We start from the raw sequence: 21,752 nt of genomic DNA, 5'->3' as shown, positions 1-21,752 counted from the left end.
CATGGCATATGACTATTAAAGGTTTAGTCACATGACTCAGATTAGCGTCAGTAAAAACAATAACCTGCTCTTACAGGCCCAGACTTTCTCTGCTGCCCCCTCTCTTCCCTAGGGGGCAGTAGAGAACAACATGTAGGCGCTGGGAGGAAGAAGAGCGAGAAAATTGTCCGGTTGTTGTGGGGAGCGCAGTGTGTTAGTTTTAGGGAAGCCAGCTGTTCGTTGTACTTGTTCAAAAGAGGAAACCTCTTTGTGATGCTCGACCATTAAGAAAGGATAACCTATCTTTAATGGCTTTTTGTTTGTTTGTTTTTTTGTTGTTTTTTTAAGTATTTACCTGCAAGACAAAGAAAATGATTAGTGACCAAATGATCGAAGAAGACCTGCATTCAAGGACTCTGTTTCAGGCGGTCATTGACGTCAATCTGTGACGTGGAATTCGGGGTTTGAGTTTGCCATTCGAGGATCACGTCACCAAAGAACAGCTGAGCCAATCAGGTCCAAGTGACGCACATGCTTTATTATTACGTACAGTATTTGAATGTAGGATTTCATTTTTTTAATGTAAAATTCTCTTTTCATCCTGCATTGTGATGCTCGACCATTAAGAAAGGATAACCTATCTTTAATGGCTTTTTCGTTTGTTTGTTTGTTTGTTTTTTGTTTTTTTAAAGTATTTACCTGCAAGACAAAGAAAATGATTAGTGACCAAATGATCGCAGAAGACCTACATTCAAGGACTCTGTTTCAGGCGGTCATTGACGTCAATATGTGACAATTCGCATCCATCTGAATAATGTGTAGTTGCGCCACTGACAGACATCAAAGAGAGAACATTTCTAAACCTCGATAGATGGTGTAACTTGTCAAGTAACTTGTCACAATGGCTGGCTCCTTGACATGATAATAAGCCTATAACGGCATGTCTGGCCTTTTTTTGGCATACTTAAAAAGCAAAAAAAAAAAAAATAATAAAATAAAACGCAACTGTGATTGTTTATATTTTTGTTTATATATATATATATATATATATATATATATATATATATATATATTTATATATAAATCAACTAAAAGAATGTAAGATAATTGTATGCATTTTTGATTTTTGACAACATATTTTTTTATTTCTTATGCTTGTTCTTTCGTCTGTTTTATTTGTGTTAATTGTATATACTACTAATTACCTTTAATGACATTTTCGATGCATTTGTATGTTTTTGTGTTTTTATGTATTTATTTTTCGTTTATATAGTAAAGCCATTGACACAATAAAGCCACATAATAAATAATAATTTGGGCGAAACAACCACCACGTGACGTCATACTCATGCGACTGTTTACATCCAGCGTATGTGCGACGCTATCATGGCTCTTTTTCCAGCGTTTGCTGAAGTATCAGAAAGCAAAGTTGAAGATTCGTCGAAAGGTTCATGTTGCTTCATGTTACGCATGTTTTACGTCTTAGTGCATTCGAATTAACATCCTTTTGTCTTTACCTGAAAGAAAACTAAGCTCATCAGTTAAGACTAAACATCTTCAACGGTCTTTAACGTCACCTCTCATTCGATCACAGCTAAAAGCAGTTCACATTTCTAGTCAGGCAAAAATAATAAATAAATCAATAATAATAATAATAATATAATCAATTTAATTGTGTGTCTTCCCTCCAGAATTAGACTGGCTGAACAATAAGAGTTTTCAGGCTGGAAATGCTCTTTCCCTCCACAGTCGTTTTTTAGAAAAGTCCACTGAACAGCCAAACAAGAGGGTGGAAAGGTAGGAATAATCTTTCTTCTGCATGTAACCTGGTATCTTAAGTTTTGACTCTGACAGCTACATAAGGTTCTGAAAATGCTGTATATGAATAACATTTTACGGTTGATGTTTCTGTGTTTAACTCAGTGTTGGCAGGGATATTACATGCTCCGAAGGGGAAGGCAGTGGGAAGGATGATGGGCCTCCAAAGAAGAAGAAAAAGAAGAGTGAAAAAAAGAGGAAAAAGAAGAAAAAGCACAAAAAAAAGAGTGGGAGGGCTTCGGGCAGTAGTGGATCGGACTCTGAAACCATCTATCCCAGTGACCTCAAGAGGGAAGAGGAGGCGATTAGGTGAGGAGAAATACTTCTCATTTTTGTAGAAACTAAAAGCCTTTCCTCAGTTATGCATTTCTGTTTTTTTGTGTATGTGTGTGTTAATGCAGGCAACAGCCTGCTTCATTAGGAACTCGTTTTACATGGTTGGATGACCTCCAGTCACATACAGAAAATCCGTTCTGTGTGGACCGTAAACCGGACCCGGCCAACTGGACTTATAAGTCCCTGTACAGAGGAGACGTAGCTAGGTAGCACACACATTCTCACATATTTCTCTACACTTTTTTTTGTTTAGTTAACAAAAGGATCCTGAAATTTAAGTCCTGAAAATTGTAGAATAAATACATAAAAAATATTTGTTAATACGCTGACCATTGTTTATCAATTCATATTAGCTGTAAACATATATCGAGTGTTGTCTTCAAAATCTAAAGAAAAACTGAAATCAATCAAAAACACTGTGCTGTTTCCAAAAAGTTAAAATAAGGCAATAAAAGACAGCGTGACAATTTTGCACAACAGCACAAACTAAATTTACAGTAAGACAATTAACTGCAGCTTTGTGACAACACGTCTCTCTCTCTCAGGTATCGGAGAAAAGGAAGTTCCTCTTTAGGTCTGGACTTTCGCAGGCAGGGGGTCAGCTGGGAGGATTCTGAGACAAAGAAGAAGAAGAAAGTCGGGGTCAATGGGAATGCAGCTGACAGGTACTTTTCTGTAGCCACTCGAAAGCTGCTGCGGGCTGCGCCTCCTGTTCCCGTTATCCCTGCGACGCCAGAAAGTGGGGATGTACTCAACTCAACCTCCTTCCTCCCGCTGGGTGACGCTGAATGGGACAACACAAGACATGAGTTAGGTAGTGATTTACGGATGTTAACTCTAACATCACAGACTATTCTGATTTACAAGATCCAAGTAAAGCTTTTGTTTGAGTAAGACTCAAGAGTTCTTAAATGTTTGTTTTAAACATAGTTTTTTTTCTGATGTCATTCAGATAGCAAAGCACAGACGTCGGTAAACCCCCTTGGAGTGTATGATTTGTCCACCTCCCTGTGGATGCAGGGGAAGGGACCACTGCTTCAGGACGACGCGAAGCGGGTCGCAGAAACAGAGGAAAAGCCCGAGTATGTAGCTGGAAGGACCGAAGAGTTCAATAGGCGACTCAGAGAGCAGCCAGCAGATACACAGCTGTGGATAGAGTTCATTCGCTACCAGGTAATTGAGAAGAATATGTTGCAATATAAATTATAAAGATCTCCATCGAACCTAAAGGATAAGATGTGAAAATAGGGCACAGGTTTCACAAACAAGCTCTTCTAATTTCAAAATAAACCAAAGCTTTCTTATACATTTCATTTTTGTACGTTGATAGGACTTGGAGAATATAAATCCATGGAAAATAATAATATAATAATAGTAATAAAACTTACTACTGCATCTGGACTTCCTCCTCTCTTCTAGGACGAGCTGAGTGCAGCTGCATTTGGAGGTGACGAGGAGCAGCAGGGCAGTGATTTGGCGGAGCGCCGCAAGTCGTCCTACAGGGCGATTCTGGAGAAGAAGCTGAGCATTGCAGACAGAGCCGTGGAAACCAACCCCACCTGCGTCGCTCTGCAGCTCGAGAGGCTCCGGATCTGCCAGGATCTCTGGGAACCCTCCACTTTGGCTAAAGAATGGAAGAAACTGGTAAAAAATGTTGTGGTTTCATTCACTTTTTTGAGATGTTGGCTGGTTTTTTTGTTTTCATGCATTTGTGGGCAATAATTAATATCTTTAGACAAATTATTCTCACTCCAACTACTTAGAAATATTTAGACATCCAAACTGGAGTAGAAAAATTGCTAATGGTAGCTTTGTATGTTATATTCTAGGTGTTTCTCCATCCAAACAGCGCCCCTTTGTGGAGGAAATTTCTGCTTTTTACGCAGAGCTACTTCAGCAGCTTCTCAGTGACGAAAGTCAACTCTGCATATGGAAAGTGTCTGAGCACACTCAGCGCTGTGAGAGACGGTAGCATGGTGTCCCACCCAGCTTTGCCTGGAATTGAGGAGGACATGCTGGGTAAGATTTACTGACTATCTGAGACTATACATAAGCTTTCATTTAATTTCCTGCACAAGTTTGGTAATACTTTCTTTCATAAAGTGATTCAGAGCAGCATTAAAACCTTTGTCCCCAAATGAGCTTGTCTTTTTTTTTTTTTTTTCTGTCCAGATATCTTCACCCAGCAGTGTCATTTCTTGCGGCAGTCTGGTCACTGTGAGAAGGCGATTTCTCTGTTTCAGGCCATGATCGATTTTAGCTACTTCAAACCTGACAGTGTGAAAAAGCTCTCCACAAAGCAGCAGGTACACACACACACACACGCACACGCACACACACAAACACACACAAGAACATTATAAAGGACAGTAAGAAAATTAATCTGTATTTGTTAGGGACTACTGAGAAATCCTGCTTGAATTTGTATAGAACTCTATGTATTAGTGGGATAATTGATGGAAATTGAATGCTTTCTTACTCACAAACCTTCTTATAGGATCATCTGATACTCATAACACTGGGCACTCAGTAGGAACACTGATCATCATTTTTAATAATTGCACTTGTGTACAAATTATCTGGATTCATCAGTTCTTTTTCTTCAGAAGCCAGGTGGAGGTTCCAACTGGACAACAATCACAAACATACATAAAATGACTTTGGATAGGATAGTTCAGGCTAACACCAAGCTTCTGAAATGGCTATTGCGTCCAGCCACTTTAAACTCAACCATTTCTTCCTGTTGGTTACTACAAATGTTTTGTGACTTTGGTATAACTTTAAAGAAACATTTAACCACATTTTCGTGAGACTGTATAGATTAGTGATCATCCACAATGAATTATCTGACTGAAGATGATCTGTATGCTAATATTTGCAACTGAAAATATGTAACTATCCCGTTTATTTGGTTGTATTCCTGAGTCACGTTGAGGATATTTTATTTAGAAAAGGACAAAAAGAGGCAGAAAATTGTACTTTATGTTCCCGTTTCTGCAGGTTGATTTCTTTGAGACGTTCTGGGACAGTGGAGAGGCGAGAGTTGGGGAGGTAGGAGCCCGAGGATGGAAGGCCTGGATGACCCAACAAGAGCGAGGAGGATGGGTTCAGCCCCCTGCAGGTGAGATGCTTTTATTCACCTACATCTCAGTAAATTGGGATATGCGGTTCATTGAGACTCGTTAGTCAGATTAAAAGTACCTTTTGAAAAAAACAAACTTTAAATCGGTAGAAAGCATACTTATCAGTTAGTCCATATTTCTGTATTGTTTTTTTTTTTTATTGGTCTAATGTGATAGTGTGATCTTAAATAATTAGCTTTCATTGACTGTGATTAATTAATCTATAGAAAGTGTTTTACTTAGTGAATTGAGTTACTGAAATAAATGAACTTTTCAGTAATATTCTAATTTATGGAGCTGAACTTGACAGCCTCACAGCTCCAATGTGCAAGTAGGATACATAGTTCATTCTATGAATAAAACAGGGATGAGTTTGGTTTACAAATCCTTTAATGAGAGGTTTGTGTTTCCGTCTGCTTTCCGTTTCTCCACACGTAGAGGAAGAAGAGGAGGAGGAGGAGGAAGAGGATGAAGAGGAGGTGAAAGACCGGAGCCAGCCCAGAGGGACCGTCTGGCTGGATGTGGAGTCGTCCCGTGAAGCAGCTCACTGGTTGCCCTGGAGACCTGACAAAGCCAAAGGCCAATCAGAGGAGGACTGTGAGGACCCTGACAGACAGGTGCTGCTTTCTGTTGATGTTTGAAGTTCGATCTTGGAACAGGTTTACAGATATTTACCTCATTGAAACATCTCTGCTTCATTCTTTCTCCGTGTCCAGGTGCTGTTTGATGACATCGGCCCATCCCTTATTTGTCTGACTTCACCAGAACTCCAGCTGCGGTTTCTTCTCAGTTTCTTGGCCTTTCTGGGTTTCCCGGTGGATTTTGTGCTCTCTGCTGCCCCCTATCAGCCGAGCATGCTCCTGGAGAACCTCTCACTGCTCACTCAAGGTAATAAAATAGTATCACAAATAGTAAGTTTTCAAAATATTTTTAATCAATTGTAAAGTGAGTTGATATCTTTTAATAATCTAATACTGTTTGCATAAATAAATCAGTCGTATAACCTGTTAAAGATCTATCAAAATTCAGTTATGAAGGATACTGTAGATCCTTTATCTAAATACCACCTATCAATAAGAGATACTTTGACACATATTTACAGATATTTAACATGTTCTTTGGAAATAGCATTTCAATGTGATAATAACCATAATACCTTAAATACTGTAGATTAGTTGCTGTAGCTAATCTGGAGCAAATTTTATAAGCCAATATGTGCATATAAGGTTATATTAAAGGAGTCTGTGATCACCTACTATTATCATAAAGACCATTACAGATGTGTTTCCTTCATGTCTCACAGGTGCAGCGCTCCAGCGTCCTCTGACTTCCTTTAACCCCGTTGATACGGGGATTAACCCTGTAGGTCACATGACCACTCTCCAAGGAACCAGGAAGTGGTTGGGGCTTGGAAAGCAGGGTGAGAAGTTTCTCACCAACGTGTTCAGCATGCTGCAGCCTTTCCTCCCTCCTCCCCATCGAGCCGTTCTGTCTCTCAGCTGGATGCTGTACGAGAAGCTGAAGGTAGACCCAGAGCAGTGCAGAAACAAGCCTCACCTGCAGCGCATCTCTTTGTTTTCTTCCAAAGCGTTTTTAAGTTTATAGAGGCCAAGATTAGTAGTTCCTCTCTACAAGTTACAACACTCACAAAAGAAACAGAGGAGAAAGTTGAAGGTGATTGTATGCTATCATAAAGTAATGCCTTCAAACTTTTCAGCCACATATTTTTCTGTATTTGTTAGGTTTTGCACTGTCTGCGCAGCGGCAACAAAAAGCGGCTTCGCGCTCAGGGAAAGAGCAGCAAGCGGGTCGCCAAGAGACTCCTCAAAGAACCCGACAATCGCTCGTCCCTGGTGCTGTGGAGGGAGTACGCACACCTGGAGTGGGTGCTGGGCAACCTGGACGAGGCTCGGAAGGTGTTCTCCACGGCGACGGCGATGGGAGGAACCAGGGGCCTCAGCAGTCCTGCTCTGTGTGAGCTGTGCCTCCTGTGGTCCCAGCTGGAGGTGGAGAACTCGGCAAAGGAGCCGGGAGGAGTCGCTGACGTAACGACGTCGCCAGCTGTTGCGGTGCTGACCAGACTGGCAGAAGGAACGTCTTTGACTTCATCCTCCCAGACCTTGACCCCAGTTTCAGTCTTAAAGGCCAGGAGATCGTATGATCAGGCTCTGAGCTCCAGCCTGTCATCTCTGGACCAGAAGATCCAGAATCATCAGCAGGACGGAAACGGTGAGCGGCCTGTGTTTTATTGTCTCCATGTACAGATACAAACTGAGTCCAAGGAGAACGTTTCAGTTTGGTCTGATTAGAGCACACACTTCTGAGAATTACCATCCAGACTTCATTGTCAAGGTTTCAGTCACCTACTGACTGTTGAGATGAGAAACGAGTCGGTGATAAACCAGAACAGAATAAAGTTTCACGGGATCATGAGTAACGCAAAGACTTTTAACAAAATGTGCATTTCTAATCACTTTTAAAAAACACATATTACAAATTCTGATAAAATAATAAATGGTATTAATTATTATAATATTGTTGTCTATAAAACTGATCTATTTCAATTGCAATTAATAGATTTTAAAGTTTTTTATTTTAAATGGAGCTAAACTTCAAAGCAGTTTTTAACATTCCACAGAATATTATATACAACTCAGAGAATAAAAGCAAATCTGAGAAGCAGTTTTCAGGGAAACAAGGAATTAACCAGGATTAATTGTGTTTTTTGGATTTTATTCTCATCTGTCAAAAACAAATCTGTAGAATCAATAAATAATTTAAATAGAACCTGCCTGAAGTAGGCTAAAAGATTTCAAAAGGCCAATAACCATTTCCTGAATTTCAAGAACAGAAGGGAAAACAAAATCTTTGACATCTGTTTCCAGGAAGTCTGAAATTATCTAATAACTTTGCTCCTTCAGGACTTGGATAATAACTTTTTTCCCCGAACAAATGAAGCCTTCATTAGAAAACAGCTTTTTGCTTATACTCTGTTTCTTTTTCTGTTTAAATATGAAACATTTGGGTCTGACAAAATGAAAAGAAACATTAAAAATATGTAAGGGGGGGGATACTTTTTCACAACTTTTGAGGTCAGATTGGTTACTTTGTTTGACGTTCCAGTAACATTGCTTGGTTTTGTTCTTCTCGCTTGTCGCAACAGCCCAAGATGAGCCGCAGGAAGAGAAGCTGAGGCTAAGAGGCCTGGTCGGCTGCTACGCTCTGTTTCAGTACCTAACAGTGAGCATCCAAGCTGCTAATGCTGTCTACAGCCAGGCCAGGGAGAGGATGGAGGAGCTGCACCGCTCGTTAACACCCGAAAGGCAGCTCGACCACGATGAGGCAACCAGCCGGCCGAGTCGTACTGTCCACAGCCAGCATGTCAGCTGGTTGGCTTCAGAGTGTGAGGCTTTAGCAGTGCAACAGGCGGCTCTGCTCAGACACAACAATAGTGTCGGTGTGTGTGCTTTGGCAACACTGAGGCAGATGCTTACCTGTTCCCTCTCAGCTTGGCCATACAGCGCCCCCCTGTGGAATGTTTACATTCAGGTCTGCTCCTAAAAAAAGCAAAAACACATCTTCCCCCTTCAAAGGCTAAAATTAAAGCAGTGGTCAGAAATGATGAAGCGTCTGTGTGTTTCAGGTGGAAAACCGTTACCATAGCGCCGGCCGGGCACGCCGGTTTTTCCACACTGTAACCAGAGACAACAGCAGCAGCGTGGTACCCCGTCTGTTTGCGATTGTTGCTGAACAGCATAGGAAGCAGCTGGTGGATGCAGCTCAGAGGTGAGGCTGAAAGTGATGATGAGTATGTTCCTATAACAACAAAATTACAATCAAAGGAAAGTACACCTTCCTCCAGCTCTGGACTTTTACATAAAAAGAACATAATCTGGTCTTTACAGGGTTCATTCACAAACAAAAAACATTTAGGACAACTGATGACCTTCCCAGAAAATTTACCCAAAGTTCAGAGCTTGCAGTGCTTGGAGAAATAACAAAAAAGAATAATAGCCCCCAGAAAAAGACTCAACATTGTTAGAGGGGAGAAAGTCGGTTCTCTGGGGTGTACGCTATTGCGTCAATGCATGTTAGCATTAACTTCCAAAATTGTTAGGCAAATTTGTGGTATTTGCAAATGCAGAACCTTGCGGTCACTCTGCTGTCTTCGCTAGTATTCAGGAGTCAAATGTGAGGCCATCAGTCCAACAGCTTGGCAGAAGCTCTCATACCAAATCTAGGTTATGGTGATGATTTTTTATTAATCGGACTGAATGCTTTTTATTTTGAGACATAAAACCCTTGAACGTAAACAGGATGTGCATTCTTTTAGCAATGACTGTATAAATGAAAACCTGTTAAAAACAAATTAAATCAAAAATGCTAACATCATTTGTAGGTCTTGTTGCTTGGATGAGGCCCTGCCCATTCTACCAGAAAATGGCCTCAGCAACCGAATCCGGGGACTGTTTGAGGGTGCCACATCAACAGAGATCGGTGCTCATTGTCCTCTACTGTGGAGGATGTACATCCATTTCCTGGTGAGATGATAAATGTCTCATAACATATGCAAAGGCACAATTAATACCCGTCAAGAACAGCTGCAACAACTGGTCTTATAGTCATCTTGATTAACTTCCAGCCTAGTTAGATTAATTATGTTGTTTTATTATATAAAAATTTAATTTCAGAGGAAACATCTTGTGTTTCTGTGTCAATATAGGTGTCAGAGGGGAAGGTAGATAAAGCCAGAGGGATATTTTACAAGGCATTGCAGAACATTCCCTGGGTGAAGGTAAAACTCAGATTAAAAGTTACCTTAATTTTACTATATTTAATTGATCTTCTCTGTGTGCTAACACTTTGTATATATTAAACAGGGTTTGTATATGGATGCGGTGCAGTTGTTCCCTGACCACCTGCAGGAGTTTGTGGATCTGATGACAGAGAAGGAACTCCGACTAAGACTGCCTTTGGAGGAGTTGGATATACTGCTGGAAGACTGAAAGCACTCAAATGCTTTGTTTGTTGAATGTTTACTTTGGTGTTTCTTATTAAAATACTTTAGTACAAAGTTATAATATACTCCAAATTGTTATTGTAAAGATCTTCTGAGTAATAAAAATTTCTATTTTTGTTTCGTTATACGTTTTTACATTTTAAACTTTAAGTAGAGAATCTCACTTTCACTTTTCTCCCGTATTTCCGTGGTAGCAAAGGTCTTATTCCTTATTTCGGTCTGAGGCTCACCACTTTATTAGGCAACACACCTGTAGATTACCTGCGAGTCATCACCTGCTTTTTTTTCTACTACGTTGTCGCTGTGGAGACGTTGCCCTCATTGCCGCTCCGTGCTTTGACGCATTGCAGATCCCTGTGAGCCAATCACTAGCCCCTTTACACTGGGAGAGTATGCGGGTTTGTCTTATCCAATCAGAGAACGTCTTTCAAAAGCAAATCCAAAGCGTCCTCAGCGCTCCGAGTTTGGACACTTAGATCCGTATCCTTCCGCTTGAATAAAAGTAGGCGTAACATAAAATAGTCCATCACTCTCAAGTGACCGTGCAAGCAAGGTGACCAAAAAAGCGCATGAGATTTGTTTTTGTTTTTTTCCCCCCCAAAACTTAAATATTGTTATAGCAATAGACCTAAAAGTGTTTTGTTTCTGCAAAGCAGTGTTTCTAAGATTAGTGTAGCACAAATTAAATGGATATTTTGATACCTAAAGTTACAACAGTACATATATATGTACTCACTTAAAGCAAAATAATTTTTTCAAAAGTAAGCCATTCATGCAACAATGCGGACATTATATGGAAGTCAAAATGAATCCTCTCTACAATACCCCTTAACCTTTTTAAAATTTACAGTCATCCGGAAAAATAAAAACAATTGTTTAAACGGCTTTCAGAACCAATGTTAGGTTTGGTCCAAGCTTGAATTGTTTGATAAATGACCTCAAATATGATAGAACTTCATGTTTGTCTGCCAGGTGTCCATATCTCTTGGATTCAAATCTCAAATCATCAGCCCCCCTCATGCTCGACAGTTGGTGAGTTGTTTGAGTTTACTTTAGGTGTTTACTTTTCTCTGGGCCTGGTGCAGTGCATTGTGACCAAACACCTTAGCTTCGGTGAACTCTGACAACACACTTCTAAAAGTGTTGTGGTTCTTTCAGATGCAATTTTGCAAATGGTGCCACGATATTGTTTTTATATAAAGATGCTTTTTTTTAACAGTATTTTTTTAGTTCTTTTTTTTACATAATTGAATATTTTAATATAACTGGGGACTGTTCATCCTTAGTGCTTAATTTATTAATATAAGGCATTTACTTCCACGTAGTAAAAAAGACACAGCAGACATTTTTTTACATTAACAAACCACAGAAACGAGATTTAAAAATAAAAAAAATTATTCATGTTTTATTCAGTAATGATGCTAATTTTATTCATTGTTACAGTAAAATGGTGAAGGTAAAAACTGAAATTAATCCAAGGAACCAGTTAGTTGTGGTTTTTGTGCCAGTGCATATTATAAGAAAATAATTTTGTGTCATCTCTTCTGTACAGGGGCTAGGACCATCGGCCTCTATGTAGGACGGCCAGAATTATGGGGAAATATTTAAGCAACGTCACATGGTATCAACCATAAAGTAAAAGCTTGTGATAGCTAATGAAATTATCCAATATACCCTAGAAAGAAGAAAAAATATTAACGTTTTTAAGTCCCATGTCTAACAGCGTCCCAGAAGCTGAGTAAAGTTGTACTCCTCCATAGTGCGGATGAATACAGTTGAACAGCAAAGCGGTGATTCGCCTCATCTCCCCGCCTGTAGCTAGCAGCAGCAACGCTCAGTGGCACCCGTCCATTTCCTCTCTCCTCAACCGCCGGCAGGCTAACAGTTCAAACTCCCACAGACATGGTGAGTATCTAACCAAGTGCAATTTTCTAATGTGTGCGAATTAAAATTAGAATGTTTTGCGGTGACTTTTGAGGTCCATTTTCGGTTCGGGAGTATCGTTGCTAAAACATCCCGGTGCCTCCGTGATTCGCACACGGGGCGAGCCAGGCAGACGCGGGTGGACCGACTTGAACCATTGACAGCCGTTGACGCTGTGGGTTATATTAAAGCTTCTCACCATGGAAGTACCGCAGAATGGCTCTGTTAGGTGTGTAAAAATGCTACCCTCACTCATAGGTTGTGACCGTTCTGTTTGTTAGCATCACAGCTATTACCTCACCCCGTCCAATGAATGATTTTCCGGCATTTGACAACCGCCTTGTCAGTCAACGATGCATTTTTTCCCCCTCTGCATAAACTGTTCAAAATGTTTTCTTAAGAAAATGGTACAGTTGATGTTCATCCCGAAGCCTTCATATTAATAATACATGTGAGAATTGAGTATATAAAAAAAGAGCTAAGGTCGAGTGGGTAATGTTCTCTACGTTTCTGAAGTCATTTTTGTAATGGATGTCAAAATCAAGCATGTTTCATCATATGTTTAACTATATTTGGACATTATAATCAGACACAGACTGAAATTGAATCTTCCTGCTTCTACCACAGAATTGAATACGCTGTGTGTAAAAATTCAGATCGCTATCTGCGGAGCGAGTGAAACAGAGCCTGGATAGGTGGAGATATGTATGCTCTGGAGACGAGGGGAATAAAGTGAGGACCCATGTGTTTGAATGAGATGGACAGCTGGAATACAGAAAGTTGAAGTACCTGGGGTCAGTAGCGACTCTTGCAGCAATGACGCCTTGGGTTTGTCCCTCTTCCTGCCGCCCACCACACATTGATTGATCTAAGTTGATTGACCAGTGCTTTTCAGCTCCTCTCAATCCAAAGTCCCAATTTCGAGAAGGCTTTAAGTTTGACCCCTTTATTTGTTTTTACACACTGAAATGATGTTTTAGCAATATTGGATTATATTCTAAACTATTTGATCAGTGTAGGATAATCCAATTGTGGAATGAATATGTATAACCTAGTCAAATTCGGCAACAGTTTTGTTGCAAATGATTTGTAAATCTAATGACAACTTTTAAACTTTGACTTGAAAACAAAGTTTTTGCTTAGGTTCTGCACTAGCCTGTCATTCACATTGACTGAACATGCAAAGCAAAAATGACTTGGGAGGTGTGTGTGTGTGGGGGGGGATACAATTTAGGTAATTTCCAATCAAGCATGTGGGGACAGTGGAGAGGAAATGATCCCTTTTAATGGGAGGGAGCCACCATGGCTCAGGGAGACCAGTCATCTGCTGTGACTCACTAGAGGCCGAGAGGGCATATTGAGATGATTGTCAGGGGCGATGTGTAACAGTTTATTACCAGCTGTAGGAGTGAAAAGGAAGATTTACAATCAGGTTGTGAGCAAAGGTTACCCCATGAAAAAAATCAGGCTGCTATTTTTAAGCATCAGCCATTAAATAACCAAAAACAGAGAGGAATATGCTATTGCTGTGACTCAGAGCTACATAGGACGGCCAGAAGAGCCCCAGTCTGTGTGTGAGGCCAGAATGATAACAAGGTTTCAATCATCTGTAGCAGTAAGCAACAAGCTCCAACCAGAAAAGGTCTGGTAGTAATTAGCCCTGACCTTATCATCTGTGCAGGGCAGTTTCTCTGATTTGGATGCAGAGAGAAACAAATCTGTGAACAAGGATTCACGCCAGTAAACCTGAAACGTCTCCGCCAGCAGTTCTCTAAAGGACGAGGGGAAAGTAGCTGCTGAAAAAATCTGATTCCTGTTTGGAAGGAAGTGTAGATACTGACCAAATCAATTTTGAGTACGTAATGTCATTAGCCTCTGAGAAATGGATTTAGTCAAATCAGTGAGGCCGGTGATTTTGAACAGCTTGGAGATTTGGTAGTAATAGAAAGCAGTGAGCGGAGCAGAGGCTGTTCAGATTGTCATCGAGATGAACAAAAGTGGAGGGAATTAGAAAGGAACATCTCTGAGGGAAAGGTTGATTGTCCAGGCTGCGATGGGTTGGACATGTGCAGGGGAGGGAAAAAGAGTGAGATCATAAAGATTAAACAGAAATGAGGGGATGAAGGCAGAACACACAGAGTGACTGAATGAGGGTTTATTTGCAAAGTCTTTTAGAATAGAAATCTTTATTGCCTCTCAGTGGAGAAATTCAAGTGCAGCAGGTATTCAAAGCATGTAGATTCACACAAAGATAAAAATGTAAATGTATGTTTTCTCCATTGATGGGGAGAAAACTGGTGATGTTTGCCACTCCCCACAAGAAGTTATATTTCTGACAAGTCAGCTAATAAAGTATCCATCCACCTGGCAGACAGTAGAATAAAACTTGTTCTACAATGGATAGGACAATAATGAGGCCTGTGTCAGTAATCTGATCTCGATTTCTTTACAAATACCCGATCTGTTTTCATCTACCTGTTGTAAATAGTTGGATGAAATGGATCAGCACCAGATCATGGCGTGCAGATGGATTAATGCGATCTTAAAGATGACTGGATTTTCTTGGTTGAAGTTGTTTTTTTCCCCCCCTTAAGTATAATTTGACTTCTATTTTCTTGTTTTACAAAAAAGTAAAACTGTAGGTGTCTTTTATTATTCTAGAGTTTATTCTACATGAGTTGAATTACTTTGATGGTTTATTTATAATAATTGTAGCTATTAATTAGGAGTCATTTAAGCCAAAGCTCACTTTATATTTCCAGTCCATGTCAGCTGGAAAACTAGTGTCTGTATTTGCTTGATGGCGTCCTTAACAAACCTATTGATATTTGATTTTATAATCGCTAATTCAAGATTAATTTCCATTTCAGTTTTATGAATAGTTGTGGGTTTTTTGCAACCATTTGGAGGCAGTTAAAGAGTTAAATGTTTTAAAAGTGGGCTGTGCGGACTCCCTCCTCAGCTTGTACCATCTGCTGGAACAGGAACATGATCTCTTCAGCTAGACATTTCTCTACCTTAAGTGAGGTCTTAGCAGCTCGTCAAACATCGTTGAGCGGATCAGTTATTCTCCAGCAGCTGCTTGGTTGTAAAAATACCTGTATGAATTTATTTCTTAATTATTTCCCAGCCATCTTATTAATAAACTGGTTTCAGTGCAGCGCTAGTCTTTCACAAAGGCGTTTTATGAAAGCAGAGGGTTAAAATCAGTGTGTGTTCTGGTTTGTTTGTTGGAGACAAGGTCATAAATGGAGACTACAAGGCTGTTGCCAGGTAATAAATGACAGATGTAAAGACTCTGCTCTATGTTCTCAAAGCATCACAGCTCCTCATGAAACAGGCAGTTAGGAATCCCTGCCACAAGTTCACAATTTCTTTTAAAGGTTAAAATCAAAGGCTAAATACATTAATGTGGGGCTGGGAAGTAATTGTAAATTTTAATGGGAATTTCAAGTTTTATTGTCACCGTTTTATTTGTTGTCTGTTACATTCCCTTGTGATGACAGTCTCTCATTCCTGAAACAAATAATGCCTGAAACTCTGGAGATCAGAGAATATTGGAAGCTTTACTGAAGAATATGGGGATTTATTACAGCAGACAACATCAATGCAATATTTACCACTAATATTGCAGCTGCATGACTTCATGTTGTATATCCTTACTATAATGCAGTTTTGCTTTGTGTCATTTAATTTCCTGTATTACAGTCCCTAGAAACTATTTTGGAATAAGCAGCTCTCAGAATGGAGAGGAAACCCTGATTCCCATATTATGATGCATCCTCTTCAAGCTACTTTTATATTCATAACATTACATCATAAAGTAATGTTATGACGTGGTCATTTGTAAGTAAGTGATTTGATCTAATCTGTGTCAGCTGCTTTTTATTTATCGTATTTACAGTTGGCGTATAGTTTTTTTTTTTCCCCCTTTATTGTCCTGTGATAAATAGCTAAAGTAGTAACTCTCCAGATTACTGTGCAGCACGGCAGGTAGGAATTATAAGTTGAAGATTTGTACGAGTCCAGGGCAGTGAATTAAAAAAAAGTTAGTTAACTTACCTTAATTTTAACCGCCCTGAGAGTGAATACCAAAATTGGCTTGTGTGTGTGTGTGTGTGTGAATCACACATTTAGTGCCTGCGGATGAAGTGACGCTCCATGCAGTGCAGGAGGTTGGCTGACGGCTAACTGATCCCTCCCAGGAGATGCAACTGTAGCTGGGAGCTGACAGGCTGCAGATTAGCACATACATGCAGACACAAAGAAAAGGCTTGTGACCTCTTCTGGTGCGGACACTTTTTACTCTCACACACTTAAAATCAATTTCCTGACATGTTTGACCGACCCTCCACCAGCATGGCCTCCTGGCCTCTGCTCACACTCTTCATCTGTAGAGCCCATTGGAGAGGCCGCACACTCCGCCAGCGGCTCCACGGTTTAGCCGTGGCGTTTGCAGGCGGTAGGAATCCACACCGTGCCACCAGCATGGCGTCGGATGCAGCGAGGGAAGGGGAAAGGACAGCGTCTGGACTCGTACGCCCACACCTGTAAAATGATTGACGGTTGCACTTATTGAGAGATTGATAGATGGACAAGTTGCCAGGACGGCGTCAACAGAAAAGCCAGCTGTTACATCAGCTTGTCATCTAGATCAAGGAGGAGAGCTGCCACCTGTCGGGTCGCTCCAATCCGCTAGGATTGTGGAAACCTCTGTCATCCATCAGCTTCTAGAAGGACTGAAAGACGGGTCTGGCCATTTTCCAGCCACCTTTTCACCATTCAGGCCTCCACCTAACAAACCCAAGAGGATTAAAATTATCCAACTACTTAAATATTTTTCTTTGACACAATTATTGGGATGACAGGATATGCTGCTTCTCTGGTACTTCTCAATCTGTTTGTCAGTTGAGACTGAATGATAGATGTCTGGCCATTATTTTTACCATCCAGCCATAACACGGGATATTTGCCCTTCCTGCCACTGTTCCCTCATTATGCTGCCTCAGAAAGTGGCCATGTACTCGGCAGAGGATGAGCTGGTGAGCCTGTCCACGGTCTATGAGCTCTTAGATGAACAGCAGCATTATTACAGGGAGCTCATCCAGCAGCAGGAGAGGAACTACAGGGCCTTCCTGCAGATGTTGATGGACACTTCTTCCAGCCGCATGGACAGCCTGGTGCGCGAAATGCAGGACTTGAGGAACAACCTGCAGAGGACCAAAGCTGAGCTGGCGGAGGTTAAAAAACAGGGCGTGCAGAATAGCAAGCAAGCCGAGTTCCTGGCTGAGGGCTTGGTGATGGTCCAGGGGGCACTGGACGGAGTCGGCATGAAAACCAGAGACGCTAGTGGAGGAACAAAAGGAAGAGTTCTGGACGTAAAGCAGAGCAGAGGAGGGTCAGTGTTGAGGTTTGATGGGAGAGGAGTCGGAGGCACAGGAGCAAAAAAGCCAGAACCAAAAGCTGCAAAACTGGTGGCAGACCTCACTGATATCCGCTTCGGAGACTTTAAGGTTGTCAGCAGAATTAAGGGAATCTACCTAATGGTTTGGTTAATGGGAGCTTTTATGTAACATGCTTCGCTAGTGTCCATGTGTGACTGACTTCAAAAAATCTGTTCTGAATCCTAACTCTTTTCTGTCTCCTTTTAGGCCGACCAACTAACAGAAGAGCAGATTGCTGGTAAGACAAGTCAAGTCAACTCAAACCCTGTTTCTTAATCTTCGGGTTGAAATTTTAGCTTAATTGCCAGTATTTTGTCTTCATTGTCATCTTCTTTTTCCTGCCCAGAATTCAAGGAGGCCTTCTCCTTGTTTGATAAAGATGGAGATGGTACCATCACCACCAAAGAGCTGGGCACAGTCATGAGGTCACTGGGTCAAAACCCAACTGAAGCTGAACTCCAGGATATGATCAATGAGGTGGATGCTGATGGTACGCAGCTTTCTTTAAACTTTCTGCCATTCAGAATCTTTTCACCAATCATTCAGATTTTTAGTCGTTTTCATACAACCTGATGTGACGGTGTGTGGAAAGAACCAGCCAAAAAATATGCTACACGAAGCAAATTTTTATGTAAAGTCAACTAAACATTTTTATATGGAATACAAAGCATAAAACGTAACAATTTATATGATGAAATCTATTATAAACCAGTTTGAAAGAATATGTATATGTTAAAGCCAAAAAGATCAAATTAAAAATCCTGTCCAAGCAAAATAAATCTTTCAATCTCCTGTGACAGTCATCCAAATGTCTTAACACCTGTTCATATAATGAATTGGCCTTCCTCACTCAGCTCCTCTAGACTAGCAGCAGAACTGTCCTTCTGCTGAGGATATCACACAACACTCATCTGATTGTAAACGGCATTATAGAAGAGCATTGCTGTGATGACTTGTTGAAATCATAAAGAACCAATTTTCTTTGGGTTTTTTAATGAATTCCTCTTTGCACCTTAATCTCTAGAGGTTTCCCTGCCGTCCCCAGAACAGAACCAGCCTTTCACACACAACAGACATAGAAGATGCAAACACTGAAGGACTTAAACTTTGTCAAAGTACAGCCTGTTCTTGTAGACGGGTTTACTGTTGTCTCCAGTTCAGTCTGTTGTCAGGTGAACACTGAGGTATTTATCCTCCTCCACTTGTTTTGACCTGATCCTGTTTCTCCTGAATCTACAGTCAACTCCACTGACACAAAATGGTTCACCAGCTCACACTGGCATTGGAATATTGTTTATCAATATAGTATGTTCCTCCCCATGCCCTAAGATTCCTTTTGACTGCCATTAACTTCAAGCCCCACCAGACATATTAATAGTTCGATCAATTAGTCTTAATTAAAAACAATTTCATGTTGAAAACAAACAATAAAACATCTTAGACGAGCAAATTTTATCCCAAAATACACAACCTGGCCAAATGTAATGTTTGCAAACTTGCAAAAATAAAACTGCACAAAAGTCCCCAGGGACCCAGAAGTTAAAAAATGTTTCATAATGCATGTCTGTCTGACTTGTGTCCTCCAGGCAATGGGACTATCGACTTCCCCGAGTTTCTAACTATGATGGCACGAAAAATGAAGGACACAGACAGTGAGGAGGAGATCCGGGAGGCCTTCAGAGTCTTTGATAAGGTGGGCCCGGGGGTGTGTGTGTGCGCGTGCATGTGTGTGTGTGTGAGAAAGCTGATGTGACTGAAGTGTGAGTGTTATAATTGACCAACTGTGTGCGCCTTGTCCAGGATGGTAACGGATACATCAGCGCAGCAGAGCTCCGTCACGTAATGACCAACCTGGGAGAGAAGCTTACGGACGAAGAGGTCGATGAGATGATAAGGGAGGCCGACATTGACGGCGATGGACAAGTCAATTATGAAGGTATCAGATCCAAAATGGCCGCGTGTAGCGGCGTCTGCGGCTTGCAAATGAAAACATTATTCTGATTGTTTTCTCTCTCTTTCTTCCACAGAGTTTGTTCAGATGATGACCGCCAAATGAACTGAACTTACAAAGAATCAGTCAAATGTTTCACTTACCTCTTATTGCAAAAATCTACATTTAATCATGCTGTTCTGTATAGACAATTTAAACTGAATGTTGGAATACTGAAAATCTGTCCATATAAACAAGTTCAAAAAAAGGTAAAGGCAAAAAAAATAAAATCCAATAATCTGCATGTACTGGCTTGTATTCCCCATCCCCTCCGCGCTGAGCTGACCAATCACATCTCGGCTTGTTAGACGAGCAGCCTCTTGCAGCCGGCTACTTCGGCCGCTGCTCCTCTGCTTCTTGGTTCCATCTGCCTGATGTCATGATGATTTAGGCGGGTCAACTGCCTTTTCTTTTATAAAGTCCTGTTGTTTTTCTTTCCCTTCATGCATGCAGCGTTAACATGGGTTACTGTTGAGATCTCGGTGACAGAAAGCTGTCGTTGGACCTCAGAGGAGGAAAGGGGTGGACGGGAGGGAGCGAACCAATGGGACGTTCGCTTGGCTAAATAAAGTCGGTGACTGATATTTTTAAGAAAAATTAAAATGGAATAAACAACTAATTTTAGATTTTGTTTCCGGCATGTCTTATTAATCACTATCCTTTTGTGTGTTTACCTTATTTCTTTTTTTGAGGGTGAAATGCCCCTTTGGCAGTCTGTCTTATCCAATTGGAGGGATGGGTTGGGCTTTAAAGATGATTATATACAAGCACAGCTTCTGAGGCTACTTCTGCACCAACCAGTGTGAGTATTAGTTCGGATGTTTACAGACGCAGAGTAACGTGAAATGCGAGTTATCTCGCTGCAGACGGGTGCAGGCTGCTGCCTCGAAGGCTGTGCGTGTATGACTCCATGTGGTGGGGCGAGTTTCAGCTTAATGGGGGACAGGGTCGGCGCTTTGCAGCATTTCTACCTTGTTTTTGTGTGTGAGTTTGCCTGTGTGCGTGTGGGTGCAGCGAGGCCCGGCCCGGTCCAGTCCAGCTGTCCTGTTCGGTTCAGTTGATCTGCATTCCAAGATGTACAATGCTAGTCTTTACATTTTGTTTTTCCAATAAAATCTCATGAACTAAAGGCGACGGGTGTTTGTGTATTTGTAGACGAGCTGACGTGTTTTTTTTGTTGTTTTTTTTTCCCTTTGTGGGGGTGGCGCAGCTTTAAGATGACTCATCAAAGCCTCTGTGTGTGTGATGTCCTGCTGAGCCCACTGAACATATTTTTTAAAAGGAACCTCGATTATCAGAATCAGAAAACACTGAAAGTTGAGTGCTGCAAAATTACCATGAAAAGAAGCCATGCGTTTTTCTGTTTTTTTTTTTTGTTTTATTTTTTTCCCCCCCAAAGAACAGTTATCGAAGACTAACCACAAATTATTCTGCAGTTCATCAGGGGGTGTGTGTGGTGAAAAAATTCTCCGGGTTGCCACAAATGGCTGCCAATGAGTTGTTGCTAGGCAACAGAAACACAGATGGAAATGGAGGAGAAATGGGCAGCAGAAAACCGTGGGAGTAAGAAGTTTGACAATTATAGAATCAGAGATCCGGCATCATAACCTACAGAACTGCCAGAAACTACATTATTTCAAGGGTGATTCTCATTAGTAGTAGATCTGGACACTGCTAGAAGATACTGGATGTTTGTATGATTGGGAATCGGACAGGATAAGTGTAGGAGGTGTTGAATCCATTTCTCACAGTAGCTGGAGTTATGTAACTGTCTGAAGAGTATTTTTACACAATACTGCTCTGTGCTGGCATTCCAGTTCAGAGTTTCCAATGTGCCGCATTATAGTCTTCTACAGAGACAATTAAACTTTTCATTTTTCTACTGACAGAAGACAAAACTGGGTCAGGGTTTCAGGATACAGTCTAAAGAAAATGCGCCCTCTTTCAATTCTAGGATTCTCCCATCAGAACAAAATCAGGATGAAGCTGTTCTTTATGAGGCTCTGACGTTTAATCCTAACCTCAAGTTTCAGAAAGGTTCACATTTCACATCAAATAAAAATGAAACCAAAAGGGAAAGTTGAGGCCAGCTCTTTGTTCAGTTTGGGGCAAGCTTCAGG

The 21,752-nt window shown here is 40.9% G+C and overlaps 2 protein-coding genes and 1 long non-coding RNA gene across 3 annotated transcripts; 2 read left to right on the top strand and 1 right to left on the bottom strand.

The window, feature by feature from the left end:
• The first annotated feature begins 1,289 nt into the window (after positions 1-1,289).
• Positions 1,290-10,400, top strand: nrde2 (NRDE-2, necessary for RNA interference, domain containing). The gene is made up of 19 exons (XM_008399844.3): positions 1,290-1,426; positions 1,671-1,776; positions 1,903-2,106; positions 2,199-2,339; positions 2,679-2,947; positions 3,086-3,306; positions 3,553-3,777; positions 3,963-4,152; positions 4,306-4,439; positions 5,134-5,254; positions 5,694-5,872; positions 5,972-6,143; positions 6,559-6,779; positions 6,998-7,484; positions 8,419-8,804; positions 8,899-9,041; positions 9,655-9,796; positions 9,979-10,050; positions 10,136-10,400. Exons 1-19 carry the CDS (start codon positions 1,351-1,353, stop codon positions 10,259-10,261), a joined length of 3,615 nt encoding a protein of 1,204 aa, XP_008398066.1. The 5' UTR covers positions 1,290-1,350; the 3' UTR covers positions 10,262-10,400.
• On the bottom strand, positions 5,628-10,598 carry LOC103458789 (uncharacterized). Its single transcript, XR_532619.3, has 6 exons — positions 10,440-10,598; positions 9,644-9,793; positions 8,914-9,071; positions 8,750-8,812; positions 5,931-6,137; positions 5,628-5,819 (listed from the first exon to the last, which is right to left on the bottom strand). It is a non-coding gene; the product is annotated as an uncharacterized LOC103458789 (long non-coding RNA).
• A 1,428-nt stretch (positions 10,599-12,026) lies between these two features.
• On the top strand, positions 12,027-20,761 carry calm1a (calmodulin 1a). The gene is made up of 6 exons (XM_008399843.3): positions 12,027-12,180; positions 17,850-17,880; positions 17,989-18,132; positions 19,229-19,335; positions 19,443-19,578; positions 19,670-20,761. Exons 1-6 carry the CDS (start codon positions 12,178-12,180, stop codon positions 19,696-19,698), a joined length of 450 nt encoding a protein of 149 aa, XP_008398065.1. The 5' UTR covers positions 12,027-12,177; the 3' UTR covers positions 19,699-20,761.
• Positions 20,762-21,752: the final 991 nt, after the last annotated feature.

The sequence above is a fragment of the Poecilia reticulata genome, chromosome 22 (genome assembly GCF_904066995.2).
Source record: "Poecilia reticulata chromosome 22, P_reticulata-male-v2, whole genome shotgun sequence".
In the NCBI taxonomy this organism is placed as follows: Eukaryota; Metazoa; Chordata; class Actinopteri; order Cyprinodontiformes; family Poeciliidae; genus Poecilia; species Poecilia reticulata.
This window is presented reverse-complemented; position numbering and strand designations above follow the sequence as displayed.